The sequence below is a fragment of the Saimiri boliviensis genome, chromosome 9, assembly GCF_048565385.1.
Source record: "Saimiri boliviensis isolate mSaiBol1 chromosome 9, mSaiBol1.pri, whole genome shotgun sequence".
Lineage (NCBI taxonomy): Eukaryota > Metazoa > Chordata > Mammalia > Primates > Cebidae > Saimiri > Saimiri boliviensis.
The window spans coordinates 59,035,330-59,055,608 of NC_133457.1; the positions used below are offsets into that span (position 1 = coordinate 59,035,330).

Sequence of the window (20,279 nt, forward strand, 5' to 3'; positions counted from 1 at the left end):
AAAAATAGTGTATCTGTTGGGAGAGAAAAGAAATAGAGCAGAAAACCCATTTGATATAAGCATTATAGACACATGAATGAACTTAGTAATAAACTCCCTTGGTCCTTCTCTCTTTACCTGTAGACACTATTAATGTTGTCTTTAATCTCACAAAGAATATATCTTGGCTATATCTTGAAAATGACCCCTTGTCTACAGTAGTTATGAATATGTAAAGCACAAGGGGCTAGACGTAAAAATGGCGGTAGGTGAAGAAACGACAATTGTCCTCTGCCACAGAGGTACAAGCTGCTTCCCATTACTATTTTCTTCAGGTACAATACAAACAAAAGGCTGCTGCACATGGAGAGATGGGGAAATGAAGGTGCATGAACATGAGTTAGCTGCAGGCACACGATCATGCAAACTAGATACCTGTCCGGGACACTGCAAGTGCTCTGCTGTGGGGAGGTGAAAGTGGGTGCTGGGGAAGGGCTGTTATTCACATAGGCTGTGGGGGCATCGGGCCACGGAGAACACTAAAGACAGAAACAGAAATAAATTAATGATATGCTTTTAAAATATGTGAGAAAATATTTTTGTAATTTACTCACTAGCCAAATGCAAGATTATAAAATGCAAGACACCTGACATTTATCAAGCAACCTCACAGGCACATGTCAGATTTACTTCTGTGTGGCAAAGAAAAGTTTTACCTGCTGTGTGCGTCTAGACACTGATTAATCTTAGAGAAGACCTAAAGTGGACAGCAGCAAAAATTTATAAAGGCATTTAAAATATATGCTTAAGTATAATTTGCTTTCGAGAACTTTCTCCTCCCTCTTTACCAGTATCCTCTTTATCACTTTCCCAACAGACACCTATCAAGATTTAAGAATGGCGAAGACAAGAAAGGATTTATAAGCAACATCTGACATCACATAGTGACCTGAACCATGGCTCTGACCTAGCTAGTGCTTTTTGTCCTCTTCCCTACTGAGTAGCTTCACCAGTACCCATGTCGCTTCTCTGATACCTCTAAAGAGTAATAATTCTCAAGACAGACCAGACAGGCCCAGCATCAAGATACATCAACTGTGTATAGTATTTCCTCTATCTACCTGTCTGTCTATGTTTTATATTTTCTGGAAGGGTTATGATGAACTTTAATATTTTTCAGCTCCGCCAAAATTCCAAGCAGAAACGGAACAAAGACACGGAGATACACTAAGCATTACAATTAGGAGAGTTGGAAAAGTCAAAGTCAAAAGCATGCTAAGCACATCAGGGTAATCTCAAATACAAGTCTTCAGACCTGAGATACAGACATCACATGATATGATTTTACTCTACAGGTATTCTTTCTAAAAAACCAATGGATCTGAGGACTCGGTTTCAAGGGTCCCCTTTCATAACATCCTCCTCTCATTTTACACAAGAAAGGCATCACATTTAACCATAGTGCTGGGGTGTAAGACTCTCCCAGGCTGGACATAGTGACTCGCGCCGCTAATCCCAGTACTTTGGAAGGCTAAGGTGGGAGGATAGCTTGAGCCCAGGAGTTAAAAGACCAGCCTGGGCAATATAGTGAGACCCTGTTTCTACCAAAAATATTAAAATAATAAATATAATGAAGAAAGACTCACCCAAAGCCAAGCAAAAGATACTAGGATTAAAAAAAAAATAGCCAGGTGTGGTGGTACACACCTGTAGTCATAGCCACTTGGAAGGCTAAGGCAGGAGAATCACGTGAACCCAGGAAGGGGAGGCTGCAGTGAGCCATGACTGTACCACTGCACTCCAGCTTAGGCAACAGAGTGAGACCCCCATTTCCAAATAAAATAAAAAAAATTTTTAAAAAGAAAGAAAAAGTACGTAACTCTAATCACTTGAGTTTTTCTGTAAGTCAGGTAGGTGATTTTCAATTCTTTGCTTTCAAAATAATTCAGGAGGACCTACTGTCAACTGACATATACTGAAATAAGATACTAGATCATACAAAAATGGCCCTGGGATTTTTGACAGACAATTCAAAAAGACCTTCAGGACGTGAATGACACTGCTGAAGAAAAATTAAACCAAAATTTCTCACATCTATAAAATTCTAGAAGTTATGTTCTACCCTGCCTCCTCATTCGAGATGCATTTCTGGTAACATTTCTATTTTTACATATAATAAATATTCATCAAAATCTGTATGATTTGCTGTTTTGATAAATTGGTATTAATAATAAGTTAAATTTCTTGACTGACTTAAGCAATGGCCACAGGAAATTTTAAAAATTAAATTTCAATTTATGTAAATTTGTAGTAAGGTAATTTTTTTAGGTGATCATTTAAAATTTTCAGTTAGGCCATATGAAGACTCAAAAAATATAAATAAGAAAAAAAAATTCTAAAGATTTTCAGGTATAAAAGTATGCCATATTAGGGTAAAATTTAAGAGGACTGAAATAGAAACATGAGACCAAGAAGGAAGAACGGAGTAGAAATTTGGATGTAGTGAACTTTCTGAATGAAGAATGGCAGTGGTCAAATTGCTATGGCATTTAGATTCCATAGGATGCACTTCAAGAGTAATGTAACAGTTCTATCTTAAATTATAAATGCAAATCACCACCATGCCAGAAAATTGCTGCCTTTGCAACTATTTAAATTTATAATGAAAAATTTTATGATGAAAACTTTCAGATGTCAATTTGGTAAGGTGTAAGCATATGCTTTTTCAAAATTATTTTGAGGCCAGGCATGGTGTCTCATGCCTGTAATCCCAGCACTTTGGAAGGTCAAGGTGGGAGGATCATTCTGATGCCAGGAAGTGGAGATCAGCCTGAGGAACACAGCAAGAACTGTCTCAACAAAAACAAAATTTAAAAAGTAGTCAGGCGTGGTGGTGTGCACCTGTAGTCCCAGCTACTCAGGAGGCTGAGGTGGGAGGATCATTTGAGCCAAGGAGTTTGAGGCTGCAATAAGCTTTGATCACACCACTGCACTCCAGGCCCAGGTGACTAGACAAGACACTCTCTAAAAAAATTTAAAGACTATTTTGAGTAGTTAAGTGTCAAGACCACTGGTGTAATGGAGCTAAAAAAACTCTGAAGCACTCTAAGGGCAGAAATTAAGTCTCACCAGTGGTTACAGGGGCTTAAAACACTTGCCTGACATTCATCAAAAGCAATGGATAAATGGAAAAGAATCTCAACTACCTAATTATGTATCCCCTTAAAAATAAGAAAAATGATTGTGGACTTATTACTTCTATTATCAGTCAACTTTCAAAAAATAAGTCTAATCTAGCTGGAGAGCTTTGATAAACTTATTGCATGGCATACCAACTTTGCTATAAATGACATTTTACAGAACAATGCCCATTCTTTTAAAATTAGGGCCTTTTAAGCCGAGTGTGATGGCACACACATACCTGTAGTCCAACTACTCAGGAGTCTGAGGCAGGAGGACTGCTTGAGGAGTTTGAGGCCAGCCTGGGCAACACAGTAAGAGCCCATCTCAAAAAAAGCAAAAAGACAAAAAAACTAGACCCTTATTTTGCATTCCATCTTACAAAATATCATGTCTTCAGTTTATACTGTTGGATGAACCCAAGACCCTGTGAGCTGACCAGCAAATTTAATCATGGTTATCACACACTGTCACCTCATCTCTACTATCTGAAAGCTTTTCCTGCTACAACATCCCCCTCCACATATAAAATATTATAACACAGTATAACATACACATCTAAATAATGTAACCATTTAATAGTAAAAGTATCAAGTCTCTCTAAACTTTTGGTGATTACTGCCAGCCATTTGAAGAAATGAAGCCATCAAAAAGCTTCAAGTTAGCATGGCAAAGTAAGGTGGAAACACCAAGTTTACCAAAATTCCATAAATACCCATTTCACTTTTAGATATTTAGATTCTTCTAACATTCAAAAAATAGTGCTATTAAAAGCAAGCAATGGTGCAGTGCATATGCTCCTGAAGATAGCCTGTAATTTATAACGGCGTTAGCAATGCCTGGCCTGGGTATAGTTATGTTTCAGTACACTGTGAACACAGTCCCTCTCCTGGTAGATTAAAGAATGATCACCCATTTTAGGTTGTAGAAATTGGCAGTCATCGTTTGAGCCAATCACATACAGCTCTCAGAGATGAAGACCAACAGACACACTAAGAGTTTTGTTAATCTCCTGGTAAGCAACAGTAGCGACTATTCAGTCTGGGACCATTTAATTTGGCGTCTTTTCGACTCTAAGTCTGGATATCCCTTCTTACTGAAAGCCAATTGTAACCAGCTAAAAACTCTATGAAATGTTGGTCTTCCTTTGTAGGAATCTGAAGACACATATGAAATACTGCAAACTTTCTTTTGTAAGGGATCAATCTGTACCCTGCTTTTTTAAAAACAGGTTTTCAACATAAGCTCTAACCACCCCAGAGGCATCTGAACAAAATCAAAGACAGCCAGGGCAGCAAGCAATACACTAGGAAGATGTGAAATCCCAGGCCAGTGAACTGCTGACGTTTTGCATACTTAAGACTTGAGTTAAGAATGGTTAAGAATTCACCAACAACTTTCCCATCTTCAGATTATCTCTGGGCTATAATGAATTTTTCTTATTTAGGAATTACCAGAACCCACTTCTTTATCAATTAAATGGTTTATAACAGGAGGGGAAAAGTGAGTTATTAAAATCCCCCAAAGAAGTTTACTAAGAACCACTGGTGGGTCTTGGTGGGTCCTCAGCTGGGAAATCAGAAAAGGATAAAAACAAAATTGCTGCGGTGGGTGTTTGAGGAAAGAATATACAGCTGTTTTAACAATCCTTGATTTGAATTAAGAAAAAAAAAAGCCCAGTTAAAGAAAATGTAACATGTGTGCTTCCAGTGGCACTGAGGTAAGTACAGTTTCAGATTCACTGCATAGAGAAGCATGAAAACATTTTTATTCAAGACTGTAATTTGGAAATGAGTTTCTTGTGATAGTGCTTGTGACAGTAACATTCAAAGTCTACATTTAACCACAGTAATTGTGATATGTGTAAGAGTGTAAAATCCTCTGGCAACCTTAATAGTGCAAACATTGCAACAATGAATACGGTAGTCATGAATACATATGATGACAATTATTTTAAATGACTAACATTCTGTGTTTGTATTTACTGAAGGTATGTAGCTGATCTAAGTTTGCAAAAGAGGATCATCCTTTGTGGACTCTTCATCGGCAGAGTCATGCCATGAAATAAAGATTTGCTATACTTAACCTGACAAAGCACATACTCAACTAGATGCCCCCTGACTGCATGTTGGGGGGGATACAAGGTCTAAGTGTAGCAAAGTACACTACTTTGGCCTGAAGCATTCATTCACAATGCAAGTGCCAAGAAGAAACATGAATGCCATCAGAGATTTTTTTTCTACCAGTGCTGCCAAACAGGCTTTTAGAAGCACAGACAGACATACATTCTTATGCTACATGCAGAAAAATGTGACAAAGAACTGCACATGTTAATGTCAAGCTTGCTGCCATCATTTCTCTGTCCACAAAACTTTTTTATCAAGTATACACGAGAAAGCAAAACCCTTTTCAATTACACAAAAATAATAGCTAATTTACTAGAGAAAGTATTTTCAATTAATTTCAGTGCTCTTGAAGGAGGTATGTGTGTGAAGGAGAGAGGGAGGGAAGGAGGAAGGGAAGGAGTTAGGGAGGGAATACATATCTGAGTGTCTTTTTTTTTCCCTCCAAAACCACCCAATATGGTCAACATTGTTTTTGCTTTGTTTTAAAGTGTTAGATTTAGGAAATTTTCCTCAGTGAGGAACAAACAGAAGCAGGAAGTCTAAACAAAAGCAAATTAAATCAAGACACGGACATCAAAAACAATTTTGGCTTTACTTTGCGGTAGAAGTTGGTCCTATATCTAACACTGCACAAGGTTTCTTGCACAATGAAAAGAGAAGCAGAAGTCCCTTACACTGCCTCGCTTTGCCAGAGAATCACCGTAGTCTGCTGGCAAAGTCCGCTTGCTGGACTTTTTCTGCTCATGTTCAACTGCATCTTCAATTATAGGCTCAAGCCTCATCTGGACAAACACCAAAGATTGGGATCAATGTCTTTTCATTATACAAAGAAAGATCTAATACCCTGTTTCATGTCTCTGCAGTCCAATAAAACAAATGCATGACTAAGAGGAGTCAAAATTAAGGAAAATGCAAAACCCCAGCAGTGATAAAAATTGGACATTCTAGGCCCCAACTTAAGTCTCTTGCCAACTGCAAAGTTTCTAAGGTCTGTTTCAAAGACCTCATTGGGATTTCAGCATCTTCATTTAAGATCCCACCCAGGAAACAGTCTATCAAATACCCAAATTTAAGTATATTCCCCACAAATTTCACAGAGAATATCATGTCAAACTGCCACCCCATCTTCCCCAACCCTTTTGTAACAAAACGCATCTTAGAAATAGACTACTATGCAAACCTTTGCTTCTCTTCCAAAACCAAATGCTATATGTATTACATTACCTCTGTGAGGATAGTGGTATCATAAGACGGCTGATACTTTTCTTTTTCATGAGCTGTTCTCTTTTCCATCTTCTCTCGGTCAGTTTTTTGTTTCCTGTCTGCACCTTTAGGCTTAAAAACAAAGTATATTATGTCATCCAGCAGGCTGTAGACACACAGCTTTATAGGCCTTAATTACTGAAAACCCGGGTTCCCTCTCTTACCTTAAAAACTTTTATTTGGCAGCTAGCTGAGTGCAGATGATCTGTGTATTCCCCATTTTCATTCTGCTTAAAGGTGTCAACCTGGATCCTAAAGGGCACTCCCTTTTCACCTCCATGCTTGCGTGGAGTAAATTCTGTGCTGATGCAGTGCACCTATAAAATGATTGAAGCTGAAATGGATTCAAAGACCTTCCACTGATTATTTTTTGATTTTGTTCCCTCCTGGGTGACCTGCCACCACTATATATTAAATTCAAGATCCTTTAAAATGAACTCATCCACATATTACCCAAATAATCTACCATGATCTTCTCTAATTGTTTTTAAGATATGGCTTCCCTTTCACATATCCAACTGAGCCTTTCTGAGCTCTTGCCCAACACAATGCCTCTCATTTAAGGCAGGACTTGCTTCAATCTCGGATACAACACTACAGTAGCTTCCTATGTATACTGCCTACCTCCCCCTTCGACTGCCTGCTAATCTCAGACCCAGGGTCCTAAGCCCTGTTCAATCCACAACAATCTTTACCTCATTATTTAGAGCTGCTTTTGTTTGCCCTCTACTGCCATTACCCCTGCTCTACCCAGCCAACCATCTTATTACCATTCCTACAGACACCAATTTCTGATACTTTGCCTGGGGAAATTTCACAGTCCAGAAAGCCTACTACTCATCCTATCTGTATCCACCTAAAATCTTTGGTTAACCCTTCAAAGTCCATTCAGGATCCAGAGGGCAATACTCATTTTCTACCACTTCTGCCCTATCTCCTAAAACCCACCCTGGATGACAGCCTTAGGGTTTCACAAAGAGTTACTCATAAGACCTTGGTTATCTCTGACTGCTACACATCCCCTCTTCTAATGATTATTAAAACTGATCTCTGCAATATAATAACACAACCTGAGATGTAAAGCCAGCTCTTGTATCACTTTGATTTACTACATAACTAGTTGCCTTATAGACAAAAACCAACAGCATGAGTTTATATCAATATTCAGCTGATATAAACCATGCCTCCAGTGATTATTAATTGATGGAGCATAATACTTCGTAGAACACCAAAATGCAAAATAAAAATTATTTTTTACAGTTCATGCAAAGCACAGCTGATGTAGGCTGGTCAGCAAGTAAGTGGTTTTCCTCTTCTATAGATTTCCTACCTGGTAGTTTAAATTCTACCACATACAAATTTGAACATACTGGGTATTAGAATTACTATTTTTGTTAACATGATATTATCATTACTTTTTAAAAATCATCTCTTAAAGACATGTTTATGGATGAAATGGTGTGTCTGAAACTTGCTTTAATGTACTCCAATAGGCCAGGCATGGTGGCTCACACCTGTAATCCCAGCACTTTAGAAGGACAAGGCAGGCCGTTCACTTGAGGTCAGGAGTTCCAAGGCCAGCCTGGCTAACATGGTAAAACCCCTGTCTCTACTAAAAATACAAAAATTAGCTGGGCATTGTGGTGCACACCTGTAATCCTAGCTACTTGGAGGCTGAGGGATGAGAATTGCTTGAACCTGGGAGACAGAGGTTGCAGTGAGCCGAGGTCATGCCACTGCAGTCCAGCCCAGGTGACAGAACGAGACTCATCTCAAAAAAAAAAAAAAAGTACTCCAACGATAACTAAAAGAAGAAGGAAACAACTAAAAACTGCTAAAGCCAGGTGATGGTTACGTGGACAATTAATCATTATTATTCTATTTGTGGAAGTTTAAATTTTTCAGTATTAGAATGTTTTTAAAATAATGCTACAGGGAATTTTAAAACCAATCTTTTTTCAATCATATCCTTTTGAATGGCAGCTTTTGTTCAAGAGAAATACATTCATGAAAAATAGACATTTTTATTATTGGGACTACTAGTGGTAAAAATAACATTTGAATAATGCTTTACATATCATAGAATGTCTTCATATATGTTAGTCTACAATAGGATGAACTTACTAGATTAAACCTAACTATATATATAGAAAGACACTACAACATAGTTTACAGATAAGCATTTAAGGAAAATGATACCAGGTCAAAAATTCGATCCTGCCATGACCTACATAACTAGGTTAGTACGCTTTTAATAATGTAAAAATCCAAACCTGAATGAAAGCAGAGGTGCGTTTTGCTGGGTCCCACAGAAATTCAACCGCATTTAACTGGCTTGGATTTGTCCTTGTATCAATTATTCCCACAGACATTGGAATATCTACGTTTTAAAAAGAAGTTACATAAAAACTCATCCACTTTAAATAACTTAAAAACTTACAACTTTACTATGTTATGTTCTAATGAAATAACTGTAACTACTTTGAACTTTGTCCTTCAATGGTCTCCATGATCAACTTCTTCAATATCAAAACCCACCTAAATGAGTATCATAGTTTCTCCTACCATGGTTTATATTTCATGTTATTAAGAATATGATAAAACCAGGCACGGGGGCTCACACCTGTAATCCCAGCACTTTGGGAGGCCAAAGCAGGCTGATCACCTGAGGTCAGGAGTTTGAGACCCGCTTGGACAACATGCTGAAACCCTGCCTCTACTAAAAATACAAAAATTAGCTGGACGCAGTGGTGCATGCCTGTAATCCCAGCTACTCGGAAGGCTGAGGCACGAGCATGGCTTAAACCTTGGAGGTGGAGGTTGCAGTGAGCCGACTGCACCACTACCCTCTAGCCTGGACAACAGAGTGAGATTCCGTCTCAAAACAAGAATATGATTGATGGTACCAGTTGAGAATTAAATGGTTTCAAAATCATAAAATTCCGGGTTCATGTTAGTTTAGCACCAAAAAGTTACTTGACTTTTTAACTAGAAAACAACTTTCTCAGTTCTTTATAATACAAGGATGGGGATAAAAAGAAAAAAATATATATATATACTTACATACGTGTGTGTGTGTGTGTGTGTGTGTGTGTGTGTTTGTGTGTACAGAAAACAACTCTCAAGACACAAGATCCTAAAACTTTCCCACTACAAGTAATAACACAGGATGCCAACACAAAACATTACTGGGCTTAGCTAAACAACATCCTCATCTCCATGGTCTTTTGATCACCACCTGTACCTAAATCAAGAAGTCTGTCGCCTGGGCGATTCCACTTCCATCCTTCAAGTTGCTGATGCTCTGTGTATTGTAGCCGTCTGTCATGGAATACAACCCTTATGATGCTCTGTAGAGTAAGTGGGGAAAAAGAGTATTGTTAAACTGCTCCAGCCGAAATGCAGAAGCCTTTCCACTACTTATGTGTTAACCTGTAGCAGTAGAGCATATACAAGCAGATTGTTTTAAACATTCCATAAGTGAATTCTTCTGCCCTCAAATACCTGGATTACTGTACAATTATTTGGCGCAAAGAATTGTAACTTAAAAATTAAAATCATAAATGATTACTTAGGTATTGATTTTATAATTTGTTATTGCAATTCAGCAATCTTGCCCCTAAAATTAATGAGTAAAATTTATATTCCTATAAAGAAAATGCCAAATGCATACAAGAGTTATTAAAAATGAAAAGACAGAGAAACCCAAGCACAACGGTAAAACTTTGTTAATTTAAAATAGTAGTTTTTTTAAGAAAATAACTGGCACAAACAAAAATCCAAAACACTGCCCACTCCCTTGAAAAAGAGAACTTAAATGCAAAATTCATTCTCAACTATTTAAACTGCAAGTAAGATTATCTGAAGTATCTGAGGGGGAAAAATAATCACAAGTAAATTTGATCCAAGCACTCATTTCACTCTGTTCTACAACTTCTAGACAAATTCTCTGCTCTCCACCCCTGCCTACCTCACTTCCTATAGGTTTGGAGTACCAAATACTGTCTCATTCCAGGAACGGTATAACAAGTTATCAAAATGCATTCAGACAGGCCAGGCACAGTAACTCATTCTTATAATCCCAGCACTTGGGGAGGCTGAGGTAGGTGGATCACTTGAGGTCAGGAGTTCAAGACCAACCTGGCAAACATGGTGAAACCCCGTCTCTACTAAAAACACAAAAATTAGCTGGGCATGGTGGCATATGCCTGTAATCCCAGCTGAGGCAGAAGAATCACTTGAACCTGGGAGGCGGAAGTTGCAGTGAGCGAGACCACACCACTGTACTCCAGCCTAGGTGACAGAGCAAGACTTCATCTCAAAAAAAAAAAAAAAAAAAAAAATGCATTCAGATATCAGACTTGTACTGATGCTTCTGAAACATTTATAAATAACTTTCTGAGACTACGATACAGTTAATATTTCCATTGAGTCTCTGCTGGCTTCAACAGGAAATTATTTGTTAACAATATATAAAAATATGACTTTAGTACCCCTGCTTCCCCCACCCCTCAAATACTATCCATAGCTGATAAATATGTTGAAGGCAGTCAATTAAAAGAATATTTTTCTTTGAAACAGATTAAAAAAGAGGCTAACGTGAGAGAAATTTGTAGGGCTCAGTGGCTGAAGAAGTTCCAAAGCACCTTTGATAATCTATCATCTGATCCCCAGGTAACAGTCCAGGTGCCGTCCAGGTACTGGGCAGTTGGCCTTCCCAGACATGCCAAATTAGTTAACACACCGAATTTAGATTGCCTGAATCCAATTCCCACCACAAGGCTGCCCTTCCCATGCTCACCCACTAAAAAGGCAGATCCACAGAGGGGAGGGTCTTTCCAACAGAATGCCCCTCCACACTGAGGGCCCAGCAGCACCTGGGCCCTGACATGCCACTCTGTGGGAAGATGGAAGGATCAAGTGAACTTGTCCCTTGCTAACACTTAGCCAGGTGAGGTTTTACCTTTCCACAGTTAGGATTCTTTTATTAACCCTGCCCTGTAATGCTGTGGAACTTCTAACTAGCCATGATGTATGACAGATACAGGCTAGGTGGGGCCACCTTGTATGACACTGGAGGGGGCAGGGATGGTTCTGAAGATATATTCTAAAATAAACAGGTTGGCCAGAAAACAGCTATGCCTCCTATAACTAAGATGACTGAATTCTTCATTCAGATATAACAGTAGGGTGAACAGATATTTCAATTTTTTTTAATGAAATTTTAAAAGGCAAAGGATTTTTTAAAAGTTTTATGTCAACATCTACATTCTTCCCCATATTATCTTTTACTTTTAGAGAGGCTTATAGTGTTTTGTTGTGGTGGTAAGTTTTTTACCCCATAACTGCAACTAACTTTTCTACTGCTTCTTGATTTCCAACATCTGTCACAATTATTCTACCCAATAACTGCTATAATTCCCACTTTACAGGTGAATAAACAAAATATAGCTCAAAAAGTTAAAAAGTTTTAATACAACAATTTTTGAAGTGAAATTAATTTTTTTAAAACAAACATAGTATCTGTTGGGAATTAAAATGGACTGTCCTTACCTTTACTAATTTTCCACTGATCTCAGGCATATCACCCATTTTCCGATTATCCAGCATCCGAATTTCGTAAGACTGACCTGGTCAAAGAAATTGTGTATAAAAAATGATCCATATAAAGAACATCACTTTGCTTAACATAATTCATAGTGTATGTTTCTCAGAACATACATTACACAATGATATTAATTTGCTAGAGAAGCAAATTCAGGTTGATCGTTCTCTTCCCTGAAAATCACACCAACCTTCTGTTGTTACATTATTACAGGAGATGAGAGTTTATCTGTCAATATATCTTCATCTGCCATTCTCTTACATTAAATTTTTATTATGGTTGCATTATCTAAGACTAATTTTTCTAACAGCTTTTCTGAGATACAGTTTACATACCGTAAAATTCATATTTTGGAAGTGTAATTCATTGGTTTTCAGTATAGTCAGATAGTTTTCAGTGCAACCATCACCACTACCAGTTTTAGAGTAACTGCATCATCCTAAGAAGAAACCTATAAACATTAGTAGTCACTTCCCATCCCCCTTCTACACCTGACAATTGGTAGCAACCACTATCTACTTTCCATCTCTACGGATTTGCCCACTCTGGATACTTTTATAAATAGAATCATACAGTATGTGGGTATTTATGCCTCACTTTTTAAACTTAGCATGTTTTCAAGGTTTATCCATACGTAGTATGTACCAGTCCTTTTCACTACCAAATATTACTTATCCCTTTTTATTGCCTAATACTATTCCACTGTGTGAAGAACATACCAAATTTTGTTTATCCATTCATCAGTTGATGGATATTTGGGTTGTTTCCACTTACAGTGGAAAATTAATAACATACTCCAAATCCACAAAAATAATTTCTGGATTATCTGTTATTAAATAACAAAAATGATAGTATAATTTGGCATGCAGAAAATAAGTAATAATTAAAGAATGCTTATAAAATCACACGAAGTTGAGAATCTTTGTTACTACCAGTATCTCGTTCATACTCCCATGGGGCTTACAGAAAAATATACAAAGAATTCTAGATGATAGAATCAAAATTCAAGAAAGGGTTATCAAAACGCAACTACATCACTCCAAGGCTGGTGACGGAAAACAACATATATATAGCCTGTTACAAAGAAATATTGCTTACATTCATCCAACAGAAACACTAAAAACACCTTTATGGCAGGAGACATTTTTAAAAAATTAAAGACAGGCATAGACTGGAAGAAGATATATGCAGTATATTTAACAACGGATCTAAATTCTGAAAACAGAAATATTTTCAAAATAAAGAATATAATTTTTTTTTAAAAAAATACACCATTTAGGCCAGGCACCGTGGCTCACACCTGTAATCCCAGCATGCTGGGAGGCCGAGGCAGGCGGATCACGAGGTCAAGAGATCAAGACCATCCTGGTCAACATAGTGAAACCCTGTCTCTACTAAATATACAAAAAAATTAGCTGGGCGTGGTGGCGCACACCTATAGTCCCAGCTACTCAGGAGGCTGAGGCAGGAGAATTGCTTGGAACCCGGGAGGCGGAGGTTGCAATGAGCCGAGGTCACACCACTGCACTCCAGCCTGGCGCCTGGTGATGGAGTGAGACTCTGTCTCAAAAAAGAAGAAAAAAAATACACCATTTATATTTAAAATTACACTCAACTTCACAAGAATTTAGGAAATAAAAATTGACAAAAGGGTTATGCTGATTATCAGATCAATAAGAAATATTTATTTATTATTATTTTTGACATGGAGTCTCGCTGTGTTGCCCAGGCAGTGGCACGATCTCAGCTCACTGCAACCTTTACCTCCCAGGTTCAAGCAATTCTCCCTACCTCAGATTCCCAAGCAGTTAGGATTACAGGTGTCCATCACCATGCCCAGCTCATTTTTGTATTATTTTTCAGTTGAGACAGGGTTTCACCATGTTGGCCAGGCAGGACTTGAACTCCTTACTTCAGGTGATCCATCCGCCTTGGCCTCCCAAAGTCCTGGGATTACAGGCATGAGCCACTGCACCCGGCCATAAGAAGTATTTAATTAGGCCGGGCGCGGTGGCTCAAGCCTGTAATCCCAGCACTTTGGGAGGCAGAGGTGGGTGGATCACGAGGTCGAGAGATCGAGACCATCCTGGTCAACATGGTGAAACCCTGTCTCTACTAAAAATACAAAAATTAGCTGGGCATGGTGGCACGTGCCTGTAATCCCAGCTACTTGGGAGGCTGAGGCAGGAGAATTGCTTGAACCCAGGAGGCGGAGGTTGCGGTGAGCCGAGATCGTGCCATTGCACTCCAGCCTGGGTAACAAGAGTGAAACTCTGTCTCAAAAAAAAACAACAACAACAACAACAAAAAAAGAAGTATTTAATTAAAAATCGAGTGGGCAAGTATGGGGGAGAAATAACCTTGGATAACGTACAGAATATAAACTAAAAGGCAATCTGGCTGCACCTGTCAACAAATTACTATTGCAGGAGCAGCCACGGGAAACAGATCTCTCGGACACCGAATATTGGAGGAAGGAGTTTATTCAGGAAACAGATCGGACACCGAATATTGGAGGAAAGAGTTTATTTGGCCAGGAGCCAGGTGGCATATTTGCCTAATATCCAAGCTCGCCTAACAAAGGAAGGTTCCTTCTTTATATAGGCTTATACTTTAGATGTTACACGTGGAAGAATCTTAGGTTTATAGGTTAACATATGAAAAGGGTTTCAGTTTACAGTCTTAGGAATTACATATGAAAAGCGTTTTGGTTTATGGTCTTAGGAATGAAAAGGGGAAGTTAGGAATGAAAAGGGGAAGTTTACAGTCTTAGGAAAAGGGAAGTTGATCTGAGATACCTGGGTCTCCCTCTTCATTACTAAACCCTTTGACTCAGGGATTCTGATTGGTCAAGACAAATTAATGTGAAACAGTGAATATCTGCAAGTGGCATTACACACAAAGGGCTAATGTCCCCAATACATAAAGAGCTCCTATAAAATTGCTAACAAATGTCCAGTATCTCTAGAGAGGAAAATAAATGAGCAAAAGAAATGAACATGTGAGTTCACAAAAGGAGGAAATACCAATAGTTCTTAAACACATTAAAAAACACTCAACTTCCATTAGAGAAATGCAAATTAAACCACACTGAAGTCATTTTTCACCTATCAGATCAACATAAATCCCTCAGTTTTCTGCTGTATTAGATATAAAGTGTAACAGAAAGAAGAATTGAGGATTACTCCTGATTTTTGGTCAAAGAATTAAAGAAGAGTTGCCATTTCCTGACCTGAAAGACAGCCGGAAGCAGAAAAATCAAGAGTTGGCCGGGTGCAGTAACTCACACCTGTAATCCTAGCACTTTGGGAGGCCAAGGCAGGCAGATCACTTGAGGTCAGGAGTTCGAAACCTGCCTGGTCAATATGGTGAAACCCTGTCTGTACTAAAAATACAAAAAAATTAGCCAAGCATGTAATCCCAGCTACTTGGGATGCTGACGCAGGAGAATCACTTGAACCTAGGAGGTGGAGGTTGCAGTGAGCCGAGATCCTATCACTGCCTTCCAGCCTGGGTGACAAAGCAAGATTCCATCTCAAAAAAAAGTCAAGAGTTAACTGAATATATTAAGTCGACTGAGATACTTACAGGCTATCCACGTTAATAATCAAGTTGATTTACAAATCTAGAGAAAGAGTATGGTTGGAGATATTAATGAAGGGCTCTTCAGGGTAGTTGTTAGGTAAACCCATTTAAAGACAGGATCACCTAAGGAGTGAGTGTAAAGAGAAGAGGGCCAAAGCAGTCTCCTGGCATGATGAGAGTAATCCAGAGAAAAGCAATCAGAGAGGTGGGAAGTGGACAAATTGCACAGGCTCCTGGAAGCCCTTCCTTTCATCTGACTACCAAGGAGGGGAAGAAAATTTCTCACTGGGATTTTCTTCTGATTCTCAGAATTGAAAGAAATCAGGAAGAGGGCCGGTCGCGGTGGCTCAAGCCTGTAATCCCAGCACTTTGGGAGGCCGAGGCGGGTGGATCACAAGGTCGAGAGATCGAGACCAACCTGGTCAACATGGTGAAACCCCGTCTCTACTAAAAATACAAAAAATTAGCTGGGCATGGTGGCGCGTGCCTGTAATCCCAGCTACTCAGGAGGCTGAGGCAAGAGAATTGCCTGAACCCAGGAGGCGGAGGTTGCGGTGAGCCGATATCGCGCCATTGCACTCCAGCCTGGGTAACAAGAGCGAAACTCCGTCCCAAAAAAAAAAAAAAAAAAAAGAAATCAGGAAGAAATCTCAGTGTTCCTATCTTCTTTTGTACTATTTTTCCTGGCCAATCTAAGGAGGAAACATCTGTACTCTGAAGAGCCCTTCCATCTATTCCCACACATAGTTCCATCTATTTTCACACATAGATCACAAGACTTATTGCTTCTATATTAAAGCACTCTAAATTTTTATTCTTCTAAAATCAAAGTGGGTTTTTAGAAAAGACTCTTCTAATAAATTAACTTTAGAAAGAAAAAGCTCGCCGAGTGCGGTGTCTCACATCTGTAATCCCAGCACTTTGGGAGGTGGAGGCACACGGATAACCTGAAGTCAAGATTTCGAGACCAGCCTGACTAACATGAAGAAACTCCGTCTCTACTAAAAATACAAAATTAGCCCAGGTGCAGTGGCTCACACTTGTAATCCCAGCACTTTGGGAGGCCAAGGCAGGCAGATCACGAGGTCAGGAGTTCAACACCAGCCTGGCCAACACAGTGAAACCCTATCTCTACTAATAATGCAAAAATTAGTTGGGTGTGGTGGTGAATGCCTGTAATCCCAGCTACTTGGAAGGCTGAGGCAGGAGAATCACTTGACCCGGGAGACGGAGGTTGCAGTGAGCCAAGATCATGCCACTGTATGCCAGCCTGGGCAACAGAGCTAGACTCCATCTCAAAAACACAAAACAAAACAAAACAAAACATTAGCCTGGTGTGGTGGTGCATGCCTGTAATCCCAGCTACTGGGGAGACTGAGGCAGGAGAATCGCTTGAACCTAGGAGGGAGAGGTTGCAGTGAGCCAAGTTTGTGCCATTGCACTCCAGCCTGGGCAACAAGAGCAAAACTTCATCTCAAAAAAAACAAAAAAGGAAAGAAAAGGCTCTGTAACATTTGTTATGCTTCAAGTGGTTTCCCTATTGGAAACTATTATATTCTCTTGTTTCTTCCTGCCTCAGCCTCCCAAGTAGCTGGGGCTACAGGCATGCACCACCATGCTCAGCTAATTTTGTATTTTTAGTTACTCGGGAGGCTGAGGCAGGAGAATCGCTGGAACCCGAGAGACAGAGGTTGCAGTGAGCCAAGATTGCACCACTGCATTCCAGCCTGGCGACAGAGCAAGGCTCCATCTAAAATTTAAAAAAACAAAACAAAACAAAACAAAGAAACAGGCACATTTTTTTGTTTTGTTTTGTTTAATTTTAGACAGAGTCTTTAAAAACCCCACCTTATTTATTTATTTATTTTAAAGTGATTTATTTATTTAAGAGAGAGAGAAACAGGAGGAGAGAGAAAGAAACCGCTAACTCTCACACTGAATGAGAGAATCCAGACAGATGGAATCCAGGAGAGGAAAGCAGCTTCCACACTGAGTGGAAGGGAACAGAGAGAGATAGAGTTTAGGAGGGGAAGAGACAGGCTTCCTTCCGCGAAGGGAGTGTTCATGGAAGGGGACTCCAGAGAGAAAATCCAGGAGCGAGAAAGATGGCTTCCACAAAGGGAGTGTTCGTGGAAGGGGATCCAAAAGGAGTCCCAAACCACCTTATTTCTAAACTCCTATTCCTATCATAAAACCTTAGTAACAAGAACTGAAACTAATAAGAAGGAAATCTATTATGAAAAATGAAAGTAAACCAAAAAAATTTCTGAAACATTTAATGGAATTCTTTTTTTTTCTTTGAGATGGAGTTTCGCTCTGTTACCCAGGCTGGAGTGCAATGGCACAATCTCGGCTCACCGCTACCTCTACCTCCTGAGTTCAAGCCAGTCTCCTACCTCAGCCTTCCGAGTAGCTAGGACTACAGATGCGCGCCACCATGCCCAGCTAATTTTTGTATTTTTAGTAAAGATGGGGTTTTACCTTGTTGACCAGGATGGTCTCTATTTCTTGACCTCGTGATCCACTCGCCTTGGCCTCCCAAAGTGCTGGGATTATAGGCATGAGCCACTGCACCTGGCCCTGGAATTCTTAATCCAATAAACATGATGTTTCTAGGGCCTAAGATGTGAATTTTAATTAACTTTTTTTTTTTTTCCCCAGAGTGTCTCAGTCTATTGTCCAGGTTGGAGTATAGTGGTGTAATCTCAGCTCACTGCAACCTACATCTCCCAGATTCAAGGGATTCTTATGCCTCACCCTCCCAAGCAGCTGGGATTACAAGTGTGTGCCACCGTACTTGGCTAATTTTTTGTATTTTTAGTAGAGACGGGGTTTCACCATGTTGGCCAGGCTGGTATCGAAGTCCCAACCTCAGGTGATCTGCTGGCTTCGGCCTGCCAAAGTGCTGGGATTACAGGTGTGTTAATTAACATTCTTAACAAGAGTATTCTCCAAGTAGAATTCAGCCTCCAAATGAAAATGTATTTGGGAGTAACTAGGAGAAACACTTTTCACTTGAAGAGTTAGAGGCTGATCTAGCAGCAGCAATGCAGGCAATCTGGAGTCAGAAAGGAGGTAAGATCAAAAGTCTCACTCACAATCATGAGGTGTGCTCAGCTTCTAGTTGTTAAGACAAAAGGCATCCTATTCCAGCCAGATCCTCCCAAAGGGAGAGCCAGCTACGAATTCTCCACCCATTGGTGGCTCCATGTTGGGACTACAGTTTTTACTCCATGGTAGTCAGGGACTTAATTCCTCTTCTTATTCAGGAATAACCAGGCAAACACAAATATCAGTTGCTTTCTTTTGGGAGGTGGGTGAGGGGACCGAGTTTTGCTCTTGTCACCCAGGCTGGAGTGCAGTGGTACGATCTAGGCTCACTGCAACCTCTACCTCCCAGGTTCAAGAGATTCTCCTGCCTCAGCCTCCCAAGTAGCTGGGACTACAGGCGTGCACCACCACGCTTGGCTAATTTTGTATTTTTAGTAGAGACAGGGTTTCTCCATTTTGGCCAGGCTGGTCTTGAACTCCTAACCTCAGGTGATCTGCCCACCTCGGCCTCCCAAAGTGCTGGAATTACAGGCATGAGCCACTGCACCCAGCCTTAAACACAAATACAGTTTTTAAACTTGGTCCCTCTGTGGTTTAAAAATAATACAAAAAATGACACTAAGACTTTAATACAACTAGAAAAACGTGCTCCAATTTCTACTGACAAAGTGAAGACTACACAGAATTTTATTTTTACTATTCTTTACAGCATTACATAGTGGCAAATATTCTTCATCAAGAATGACCATTTCAGCGGGGCGTCACACCTGTAATCCCAACACTTTGAGAAGCCAAGGTTGGTGGATCACTTGAAACCAGGAGTTTGAGACCAGCCTTACCAACATGGTGAAACCCCATCTCTACTAAGAATACAAAAATTAGCCACGCATGATGGCTTGTGCATAGTCCTAGCTACTCCGGAGGCTGAGGCAGGAGAATCACTTGAGCCTGGGTAGTGGAGGTTGCAGTGAGCCAAGACTGCACTGTTGCACTCCAGGCTAGGAGACAGACTGAGACACTGTCCCGAAAAATAAATAAATAATAAAATAAAATACAAAAAGAAAAGCAAGTCTAGAGAGCTGAAGATACTTCACTAAGTCTGGGTGTTTGTCTTACTAGTTTAAATCAGTAAGCTTCTATTATTCAGTAGACAAAGAGATAGGGTGAAAAATACTAAGAAATGTCTCAATCTGGTCCAATCCTGGTGGCACACACCTGCAGTCTCAGCTACTCAGGGGGCCTGAGGCAAGAGAATCGCTTGAGCCCAGGAGTTCAAAAACAGCCTGGGCAACATAGCGAGATCCTATCTCCAAAAAAAGAAGAAAAGAAAGAAAGAAAGGAAAGGGAAAGAAAGGAGACAGGGAGGGAGGGAGAAAAAAAAGGCAAGGCTCAGTGGTTCATGCCTGTAATCCCAGAACTCTGGGAGGCTGAGGCAGGAAGAGGGCTTGAGCCCAGGAGTTGGACACTAGTATAGGCAATGAATAGTGAGA

General features: G+C 39.8%; 2 protein-coding genes across 5 annotated transcripts in view; one reads left to right on the forward strand and one right to left on the reverse strand.

The window, feature by feature from the left end:
* Positions 1 to 8,931, forward strand: part of FBXL2 (F-box and leucine rich repeat protein 2) — a 112,883-nt gene extending 103,952 nt beyond the window's left edge. Inside the window, exon 16 of the transcript XR_745273.3 lies at positions 857 to 8,931. The gene's annotated coding sequence lies outside the window, so the exon portion shown is untranslated. The remainder of the gene's footprint in view (positions 1 to 856) is intronic.
* The window catches only part of UBP1 (upstream binding protein 1), a 51,550-nt gene that overhangs the window by 15,013 nt on the left and 16,258 nt on the right, over positions 1 to 20,279 (reverse strand). For 3 of the 4 annotated variants that reach the window (XR_012519258.1, XM_003930916.4, XM_010341545.3), the window contains exons 3-9: positions 12,102 to 12,178; positions 9,793 to 9,898; positions 8,822 to 8,928; positions 6,713 to 6,865; positions 6,510 to 6,620; positions 5,960 to 6,067; positions 415 to 518 (exon numbers count right to left, since the gene is read on the reverse strand). Coding sequence is in view for 3 of the 4 variants with exons in the window: in XM_003930916.4 (XP_003930965.1) it covers positions 415 to 518; positions 5,960 to 6,067; positions 6,510 to 6,620; positions 6,713 to 6,865; positions 8,822 to 8,928; positions 9,793 to 9,898; positions 12,102 to 12,178 (766 nt within the window). In the remaining variant the exon portion in view is untranslated. The remainder of the gene's footprint in view (positions 1 to 414; positions 519 to 5,959; positions 6,068 to 6,509; positions 6,621 to 6,712; positions 6,866 to 8,821; positions 8,929 to 9,792; positions 9,899 to 12,101; positions 12,179 to 20,279) is intronic. The other variant, XM_003930915.4, reaches the window with a different exon arrangement.